The sequence below is a fragment of the Hetaerina americana genome, unplaced genomic scaffold (genome assembly GCF_022747635.1).
Source record: "Hetaerina americana unplaced genomic scaffold, ioHetAmer1.1.p SCAF_15, whole genome shotgun sequence".
Taxonomy (NCBI): domain Eukaryota; kingdom Metazoa; phylum Arthropoda; class Insecta; order Odonata; family Calopterygidae; genus Hetaerina; species Hetaerina americana.
Window position 1 is genome coordinate 629,857 of NW_027286625.1, and position 11,016 is coordinate 640,872.

Consider the following 11,016-nt stretch of genomic DNA (forward strand, 5'->3'; position numbering starts at 1 on the left):
AGTGGCACTGCAATGATGGAGGCAACATGTAACAAGCTGTAGTTTACATAGAATTTTGGTTTAACCTGAAGAAATCATCACCTGAGGCCTATGTAATACAGCAGGTTTGCGGAAAGTTTGTTCTTCCAATGTTTCCTGGAAGCAATTATGTCCCAGTTACTATGACAACTTCCTCCACCCTATGATTGCATGGTGCAATGTATACCTGAACAGCGACCAATTTTGTGGTTCAGCTTTCATTGATACTAATAATATTCTATTAGTCGCCAACTTTATGTTCGCATATTTCTTCCTACTTTTTTATTCAATAACATTGACTGCCCCTCGCTGGCTTCTGCCACCTCCACTATATATTCCTCTGTAACTATCCCTTAATTACTCTCTGCTATTCTTTCATCACACCTTGAAATATCTGACATACAGAACTGTAAATGGAATACACTTCATGGATGTGAAGAGAATTCTCTAAGTCCACATCATTCACAAAATGACACATTTCAATGCAACATGCTGGATGCTTCATCACAATAATGCTCTCCCTAACATCACATTTGTAGTTACCAAATATCTCACAAAAATCAATGTGAAATGTGTTATCCCATCAGTCCAAAACTAGCTCCATGTAACTATATTTTCCTGTCCTCGTACTGTTAAGAAACACCTTCGTGGAAAGCAATTTTAAGCATCATAAGAGGGTGTAGGTAAATTAAATGTTTCAACTCACAACAGGTACTGCTAATGCAATTCATAAGTCAGAGAAACTTCTACTAAACATACATATTAAGCTAACAACATGAGGTTTTAGCACGATAAATTATCCAACAAATTTCATGATCCCTCTTAAGTGAACTGTGCTAATATAAGATAGATTTATTGTGAATTATTATTTGAAAGTTTCACAGAGAAATCTAATCTAATTACAAAGAATAAGCATAAAATAAATAATTTTATTGAACCTAACAGTCAGTATGGCCACACATTAAGGACTTCAAGCAATTACATTCTTAAAGGTCAATTAAAATTAAATTTTTAAAAATTATTTGGTACCCAGATATGCAGAATAACTTTCCTTGGTAAGAAGTACTTCTCATATGATTAAGCAGATAAAGCTGTTCTACTTGCTTGTTAGATATCCCTCGAAACGACATAATTCTTTTCTTGGAAGAGTTAGATAAATTACCATTTAAGGAAACTGGATTATTTTCAGCATAACAGTCAACAATATTTTCCCCTTAATATGTCATAATTAAGGACTTTAAGGAATTATACACCAAAGAAAGCAAATAAATTACACATTTTAATGCTTACATTTAATGCAATACTTTCAGTCGTATATTATCACAGCACTGCTCAGAATTCCAACCTGACCAATGTCAACTTGGGAAAGTCTTTTTCACATAAGCTCCATCAATTTAATCACAGAAGGATAGATCCTTGCATATTTACAAGTGTGAAAACAACTTTTTACATTCATGACTTTTTCGGGAGACCTGAAACTACCGCTCCTTCAATTCCACATTCATCTTTGCCTCGCAGTATCTTGAAGTAGCCATTATCGCCCCAATCAGTGTTCCATGAGTTGGCTACCAACCAATATGGGATATTTCCAGCTTCCTTGTCAACTCCCCAACCCAGGATCCTGACAGCATGACCTCCTAGTTCTGACCCAGCTACATGCTGGTACACTCCTATGAAAAAATGTTTAAATGCTTTAAAATTTATACATTACTGAAGGTTGACAAGTGAACTGCCAAAAGAGATCCTGGATTCAATGTTCACATTATGATAAAAGTAATGGAAGACATGAAGAGGTAAAAAACATTAGCTTCCCGGGAGGGCAAACCTAAGTTTGGTGACTACAGCTGCATCCAGACTCGCCGGGTGCTAAATTGCTCAATTTTAGGGAGAAAGCCATCTTGAAGGGTGTTCAAACTCGAGAGGCAACAAGAGGGCACAAATTTAAGCACCCATTGCGGTCCCCGGATTTAAGATACAAGAAGAGTATCCCAAATGCACCATACTGCTACCTCATAATTCCAAGTGCTAGAAACAAGACAACTAAAAGAAGAATAATTGCCATGGCAAGAGTGTATTATATATGTTGGCCACAATAATATTGGTTATTTCTTGGAGAGAGTACACTTACCTCATTGAAAAAACAAAGGGCTTTATTTAAATGAGGTGGGAAAAGGCAGAGATTTCCTTAGGCAAGCGAAATTTGGCATCTTCCACATGAATGTAGTTTGATTCTAGTAATAGCTTTGTTTTATCCAGTTATTGGGGACAGACATTTGAAGTGTAGAAGTGATAACATATTTCTTTGTTTGGTGTTTCATTTTATGACTAAGAACATCATCTGAGTCACTGACTTTGTATCCATGCTGTTTGTGTGTTTTTAAATCTTATTATGTTATATAAATTTGTAAAGCTAAACTTAAAAATATGAAGCCTTCAGCAAGAAAAGTACTTATAAATATAAATGAAATACACATGACAAAGAATATCTTAAAACAATTATTGAGAAGGATCAATGACCTAACAATTACCTTGGAGTAAAATGTCATATAGTAAGATAAAAAGGGTTTTGAAGTTAAATACTATCTGATCTAATAATTAAAGCAAAATAAAAAATGGATAATATATAAAGAGTTAACTTAAGTCCGATAAGAGAAAATGAATTACTAGATTAAAAAATCGCCTATATTTCCTACATGGCTATCATGCTATGGGAGAAGTTGCCCATCCATCCATCCATGTCCATCGTATACTGAACAACATTTTTTTTTATATTCCACAACAATAGGTCTGGAGAAAACAATTAAAAACAAACCTTTTTTGTATGTGATGAAATCTTCATAAACCAAAAAGGAAGCTTCTACAGGCCCATTAGTCATTATTTCTTTCTGAATTTGCTTCTCCTCTGGAGGTGTGGCATACACTTTGGCTCCTATAAGATAAAAATTCATAATTCTCAGCGGTGAGAATGAGGAAAAGCAAAACTCATTTTCAGAATAATCTGCCACGGTATTAATTCCATCATAAGCCTTCAGCTGACTGTTCCATGGACTTACCAAAATGAAGATCATCTTTATATGATACACTGTAGGCTTTCTCACAAGTCCTTTGGCATGGAGGAGTATGCCCACCTTCACCCAGGCAAGCTGGTCGAGATCCATTTATGTGGTGTTCACAAGGCTCAAAAGGATATGGCTGACAGCCCTATGGAACACCAGAAGTGAAAAGAGCAATCATACTCATTGTCAGTTATCAAATTCAGCTAGGACAAACCTCAACCACAAGAATGGTAATTTTGGCTGGTACATTGCACAACACCCCATAAGGCTAAGAGGGGGGGGGTGTTTAGATCACCAGCCATGAAAATAAAATTATTAGTTTATTCCCTAACTTGAATATATATTAGCTCATACACAAACAGACTTGCTCACACACATGCCTATTTATCTCATTTTATAATTGTTATGTTTGATTAATTCATTAAATTTTGGTAAAAATTTTATTATTTTCATATGAGTAAGAACATTTGTTCTCTATCCATGCAATGTGCATCTTGTGAAATCACACTCCCACTGTAGTCTTAAGTCAGAAAACTGAAAGGTATGAAGAGGATTAATAGCACTTCTCCCCTACCATTACTTTATTTTCAACCAGCATCAGGAGAAATATCAGGCATCAAAAAACATAACCAATCCTAACATACCCTAGAACCAGTGATATGAGGATAAAATAACCCCATAGCCTAGTGTAGGTACCCAAACATAAAAATAGTTACCTGTTGTGAGCCAAAAGATCCACCACTAACAATGCCATAATAAACCCAATAACCCCAGGCAGCAGCTGGATACCCTCCATTACAGCCATTGGAAAGTGTGCGGCAGCAGGATAAGATATTTTCTGCAGAAAACCGAAAATTTTCCTTTCCGTTCGAATGAATGCAAGTACGATCTGTCATGGCCTCAGCAGCAGCAATGGCCTGGAAATAATATTAAATTGTAAGAAAATAATTTATGCATATGATATTTTACTCTTCGGAAATTATAAAGGTTAACATTTCAATTACACCATCATAACAATGTGGAAAGCATAGAAGTTTAGAAGGATAGTATTTTAAAAAATTGTGCCCCTTAAATTTTACCTTTGAAACTTACACTGGGTTTTCTGCAATAGAGAACACACACATTTTCATGAAGTTTTTTCTTAAGCACCTCACTTGGTATTCTTCCCACCCATTTCCTTCCCCTTGTGAAAGCTTTTTTAGCTAAAAACAAAACTTTTTAATGGAAATAAACTTCTTAACTGGCCTAGCTTAAGAGCAGATTCTCCCTTGATGGAACTTAACATTACCTTGGGCTGATTTCTTGCAGGAATCCATGTATTTCCCAGTCAGAATATGGAATATGAAGTTCCACTACCTATGCTTCTATGAAATGTACAAACCATTAAAAATCCCTGCTGCATTAAAGTGAGTGTAAGAAAAATCAAAAACTTATTTTGGAATAACTAAAACCTTGCTGCATCACTTAGCCATAGCCTTGCCAAATCAATAATATCATCAAGAATGAAAAATATCCCCATGTTGCTTTGACCAGTTACATACCTCAGCCAGATGAACCCAGCATGGTTTTCATTAATCAAATCAGTTTTTATTGCATATAACAATAGGGAATACATTTGTTCAAATAATATAAGAAACAACAGCTAAGACTTCACATTTTTTGCACAATAGAGAATACTAAATCCCAAGTTCAATTAATTTTCCATAAATGTGCATTTATTTGATGCTCAATATTCCAAGTAGGAAAAGAAAGACTTCAGGGCGAAATTGAAGTAATAATACAATGAAAAATTTTTCCATGAGACTAATTTGACTCACCACAAAATGCTTTTATTGAGTAATGTAGAGTAGTGCTTTACAGGCACCTGATGTGCCCTCCAATTCATTCGAGTTTACACTCATCTGCTCAATTATTAACAGAAATTTCACATGAAAAATAATATTTACACAGAGTCTGGTTGACAAAGAATTGACAGAACCCTAGCACATGATCCAAATCAACATAGCTCCGATAAATTATTTTCCTAAAAGAACAACCAAACTATAGAACAATGTCCCAGTTCATAATAGTAATAAATTATTAAATAACAGGTTTCACTTAGGTTTGAATGACATCCTGGGCTCAAGACTTCATCCTTGCTCATCTGGGATCAAACCCTACATATTTGTGTTAAATCTGAAATCAAAGTATGTACAGCAAATTTCCTGCTATGTAACCTTGTTATAAATGCGTCATGTATAAATGGTGACAAGGTGGCTCAGTGAGATGGGTTGTTGTTTTGCCATTTTGGTATCAAGGGATTCTGCCCTGCTGGTTGTTCAACATATAATTTCATTCTTCTCCTTCCAGAAGTTTCTATTGCATTGTTGGTCAGAAATAAAATAGTCATTCATGTGCAAAAATTGACAAAAGATTAACTTATAAATTCCTAAATGGTCTGAATTCTAAAATTAATGCATACATATTGATATTCAAAGAAGTTCGTCTCCATGAAATACTCGAACCATGACACTTATGCTGAGAAGTATATTTCTTCCCTTGCCCTAGGGCTGCCATCTACGGTAATGAGGGATCGCTGGCAGTATTTCTTCTACCACGAATTTGAAAGAAGGACTGCAGAAAAGGCTGATCAATATATAATCAACATCATCTCAACATAATGAATTCAGTAAACTCGCTGACACGGTGGTTAATAGTTAAGTCTCATATATATAAAAAAAATAAAAATTTGGCATACTCTGGATTTAAAGGTGGATGAAATAAATACCCTAAAATCTGTGAGATTATTTCGGTATACAAAATAGATTAGGCACATTCAACAGCAAAATTACCACAACTATTCTATAACATGACATACTTTTGTTGCATGATTCTTTTGTGAGAGGACAAGGAGAACTGAGATAAGTGAATAATGCGGGGCTGAGTAAGGAGCAGAAGCCACTGACCAGAAATTAAGTGGTGTTTTGCATCAGAAGCAGGAGTTTACTGAAACGGGGTGAAATTTGCATAGACTCGGTGGTAATACGTTCAGTTCCAGAAAAAAGTTGCCGTTTAGGGTAACCGCTGAAAGGAAATGCGGCGTTGGGTGAGATTTCAGGCTATTACTTTTTTCTGTCGTCTCTTCACGTTTGATCAACTACCGTTTAAACAAAAGTTGTCAGATATATTGCGGATGGCTAGCAAGTGGCTTAGCATGAAAGGTAGATTCAAAGAAAACGGTACACCAGAGCAGGATTTTTTTGTTCAAGTCTTTACAGTTGCAGGACATTTTAATACTACTTCTCAGGTGGACCTAGACAAGATCTATTCGAACCCCTACCGCTACATTTTCGATTTCAAAGAGGAGACAATATCGCAGATACAAGAGAATGAAACTGAAATAATTTTCAGTTTTGAGGAAGTGTTGATTATATTCATCTTACCCAACATGATCCACAGGATCCTTGATCTCGGACTTCACTGATAGATGGGCAATGAGACCATTCCTCTCGGGAATCAAAATTTTCTGGTAGTATTTCATTTCTAGCTGAGAAATGTTTTTTATTAATAAGTCCGTGCTGTTTCCCCAAATCTCGAGGAACGCCCATCAATTTTTTTATGTACGACATTGATACATGAGGTCCGAAGTTGCGGCCAGCCTAATTAAGGAAAAAATTAAAGGTATGCATTACTTAGACTTAAATTTCACTTATGAAAGAGAATTCGAATCAATCTTTATACCTTCCAAGAGGTACCCAGAGAATTTATGTGGTCCACAAATTCGTCGGAGAGAGGATTAAACAAACATTGGACCCCGGTCAAAGAGAACAACAAGTAAATGAGCCTCATCGTGCTTCCGATTAGAACTTCTAGATATTTCAATACTAATATGCACGAAACATCAGTTCTTGTATGATTGAAATTGCTTTGTTAACCTCAAAGTTTCTTCATCGGAGGTCGGAGTGCAGTCCAGTCCTATGACGATTAACCTACGCATTACACATCATTATACATCACGTGTATGAGTTGAGGATTAGTCATGCAGTTTACAGCAGTAAATACACATCCTTGCTATTCAACATTAATTGGAATTATTTATAAAAAAACTCTGCCTTTCCGCGATTCAAATTTGTTGCATCTTTATCTCTTTTTTTAAACTAACTCGCAACGAAATATCAAGGGTGATATGATTCGATAGGATTGCATGAAAAATTTAAGAGACAAAGTAGAGGGCTATACAAAATTGCATTCGTGACAGTTGCATGGATGAATCGGAGTAAATTCACGCCCAAGTTATATTGAAAAATCAATTATATCTGATAACTGAAATTGAACAATTATCATCAACATGTGCAATAGTTTTTGGATCGAACTAATCCAAATTATAAACAACCAAGGCCAAAGCGGTACTGATAAAACGTAAAACGCAATTAATACCGATTTGTAGTGCAGAAATAGACAAAAGTTAGGACTATTTTAGCAGCAAATGAGAATATATTGAAATAAAATACAAAAAGAGAATTACCCCAACATTAGTATACATTCCGCATGTACGTTCTATATTAATTATCAAGAACATATCTTAAGAATGCATCGGTAGGAGGAGCACGTTGAGGATGGTTAAGTACGAGCCGAAAGAGGGGATGAGGAATGCAGCCAGGTTCCTGTTTGTCTGAAAGTAATTCAAGAGAGCTCTGATAGACACGAAGACGCATCCAGAGTAGTAAAAAGCGATAGAGAAATTATCAAGCCTACTGAAAGGGAAACTAAATTATAAACTAAACTAAAAACAGGAGACCACAGGTCAAGTAAGGATTTTATGGATACAGGAAAAAATACTGTTACAGTTCCCACATAGTAAAACTCTATAGGGTATTTAATTTGTAAATCTCCTAAAACCATGGTACATATATAATATATACTGTTCTTTCATTCAGCATAACTTCTGTCGACTCCATTGAGTAAACCCTATCTTTTCCTCCCTCTCCTGCATAAAATTCCCCCCTCTATCTCATAAACTACATACCCTGCATCCACTTAAATTGCTTTCTTTGAATGCCTTCCTATAACCTCTCTTCCACCCTGGCTACAGTCATTCAATAAGTCTTTCCTCTTGACCTCATAAGCTTTAGGCACTATAACTATTTGGTTCCTCTCCATTTTTTCTATCCTGATTTCTCTTCCATCTCCTTCCTACATTCATTCCATATATTAACTGGATATATAGGCAAGGAAACTTCACACTGTGAAACCTATCCTGATAATGATGTTCTACCATTCGAATAGACCCATTTAATTTTGTCAGTGGTTTAGTTAAAAATTTCTGAGAGTAAATATTGACAAATTAGCCAGCCAATCTGGAGTTTTGCAGCTATATTTTTAGATTTTTTCGGAGCAAAGTTTCACACAAACGTGGTCTCTTTCAAGGAAAATTTCAATTTTCACATGTGACAAATCATCAAGAAGAGGATGAGAAAATTAGGTACATATCTACATTACATATAATTGAGAAAAGAAAACAATCCGCAATGAAAGGATTATTTTTTAATGCAGTAAGGAATAAAATAATTAATCGCTTTCAGTCCAACAAAATTAAAGGTAATAAAGCAGACTAAAAGATATAAAAACTGAAAAAGTACAGAGTAATACTGGTAAGGAAGTGGAAATCAAACCACAAAATGAATACACGACTGTTATGGTGTAATTTCAACACGTGAACAAAATAAAAATAATTAAATTTTCTCCACCCTGAACTTCTTATTCCATATGAGAAACTTATCTTTATGTGTTTTATCATGTTTAATCTTCTGGCCTTGCTGCTCTCTTGGTTTCAAGGGAGCCCCTTTCTTTCTTTCATAGTCTTTTGAATCCTTCTCAGCAGCCTTCCTTAAACTTACTTTGGTATATGCATTCAAATTATTCATGGACTTCAATGAATAAATATGACTTGAATAGGAAAGAGATACCTGAGAAAGGTTTTAAGTCTGTGGGATCCAGCAAAATAGGTGTGTATAGGTTGAGTCCTCTTGTCAAATATGGGGTTGTTTTTCAGTGATGTGTAAGGTCAGTTGGGATGGCAGATTTTATTTTGTACGAGTCTTTCTGGGTAACCGCATTATTGGAGTGCGCTCGGGAGATTGTGAAGGTATTTGTTGAGGTAGGCTGATTATTATAGGCAAATTCCAAAGAAACTGCGGGAGATGCCGCAACAGTAACTTTTAACGGAGTCATCCGCTAATGTGCATTTCAATGCAACTATATCAGAGCGTAAAAATCATTCGCCTTGACTGGGACTTGAACCCAGATCCCTCAATATCCGGTCGAGTGCTTTAGCCACTTAAGCTACCGAGGCGTCCTCTTAAACTCTGAAATTTTGGGGCTTTTAAAGGAACTAGATGTTATGACGAAATACCGTACATACAATGTCACATGCATTCGTAGTCGTGCGCGAGGCGCCACTGTCCACGAGGTTAAAGCCAACTTTAAACACTTATGGTGCTTTCCCTTTGACAAATTCCAAAGAAACTGCGGGAGATGCCGCAACAGTAACTTTTAACGGAGTCATCCGCTAATGTGCATTTCAATGCAACTATATCAGAGCGTAAAAATCATTCGCCTTGACTGGGACTCGAACCCAGATCCCTCAATATCCGGTCGAGTGCTTTAGCCACTTAAGCTACCGAGGCGTCCTCTTAAACTCTGAAATTTTGGGGCTTTTAAAGGAACTCGGCTTTAAAGGAAGCCTCGGTAGCTTAAGTGGCTAAAGCACTCGACCGGATATTGAGGGATCTGGGTTCGAGTCCCAGTCAAGGCGAATGATTTTTACGCTCTGATATAGTTGCATTGATTATTATAGGTATTATACCAGTTAAGGTAGATTTTGGATGGACACAATTACCAAATAATTATCTTGTCTCTCCTAACATAACACAACCCAACATTCTACTCTACAACCAGCATCTCTTCATCTCCATATACTTCCTTCCTCCCTTCATTCAGCTCAACATCCCTATCCTATTCCTGCCCTTTCCTTGTTTGCCTTACATTCGTCCCTCTATCACAGTCTTCAGCATCCCACTGCCAAACAATACGACCTTCATCCATTTTCCCTGTCTCCTTATTATTTCTCCAAACAATTCCTTCTCCTCGTCCACCATACCTAGCACTTCCTCATTTGTTTCCCTTTCCATCCATTTCACCGTCTCCACACCCACATTTCAAAAGCCTCCAATCTGCCTGCACTTATCATCCAGCTTCAATGACCATGTTTCCACACCATACATAGCTATGCTCCACATCAAAATTCTGACAAGCCTTTTCTTGACATTCTTACTCAATGTTCCTGTGGTCAATTCTCTCCTTGTGAAACTTCTTCGTCTAAAGCAATTCTTCTCCTCAGGTTCCTACTACTTCGATCATTTTGATCCAAAACACTTCTGAGATACATTAACTTTTTCACCTACTCTAGTTTTTGCCTTCCTATTTCAACTTGACCATTTTCTTTCTGGAAAACCACAGCAGCCGCTATGCTGTTGAGCATGGTTTTTTAGGACATGGAAACTTGGCTGTAAAAGCAAGATTATAGTTGTAGATTAGAGGCTTTTGAAATGTGGGTGTGAAGGATGGAAAGGGTAAAATAGACAGATAGGAAACAGAGGGCAAGTTGGGGAAGGAGAGAGGGTAGTTGTGAGAGATCCAAAGAAGGCAGGAAATAAGGACACAGAGTATTTTTCCTTATTATATTATATAATTATTATTAAAACTCACATGTGCAGATAGACACAAGTCCCAAGTATTACAATCAGATTTTCCTTGGAAAAATAACACGACATTTCACACTCTCTCCACTCTCACAGCCTGCTCTCATTCCATTTTTTATGAATCACCCTTAGTTTTTTCTTAAAGGATCTGATTTTGCAGTTGTAGAACTCTGGGTTAGTATTTTCTTTAAGAATTTTTTCCG

General features: G+C 36.4%; 1 protein-coding gene across 1 annotated transcript; it reads right to left on the reverse strand.

Moving 5' to 3' along the window:
• Positions 1-1,276: 1,276 nt before the first annotated feature.
• Positions 1,277-7,163, reverse strand: LOC139686726 (cathepsin B-like). The gene is made up of 6 exons (XM_071583747.1): positions 6,795-7,163; positions 6,497-6,712; positions 3,791-3,991; positions 3,072-3,219; positions 2,831-2,947; positions 1,277-1,688 (listed from the first exon to the last, which is right to left on the reverse strand). The coding sequence occupies exons 1-6, from the start codon at positions 6,900-6,902 to the stop codon at positions 1,471-1,473; spliced, it is 1,008 nt and encodes a 335-aa protein (XP_071439848.1). The 5' UTR covers positions 6,903-7,163; the 3' UTR covers positions 1,277-1,470.
• Positions 7,164-11,016: the final 3,853 nt, after the last annotated feature.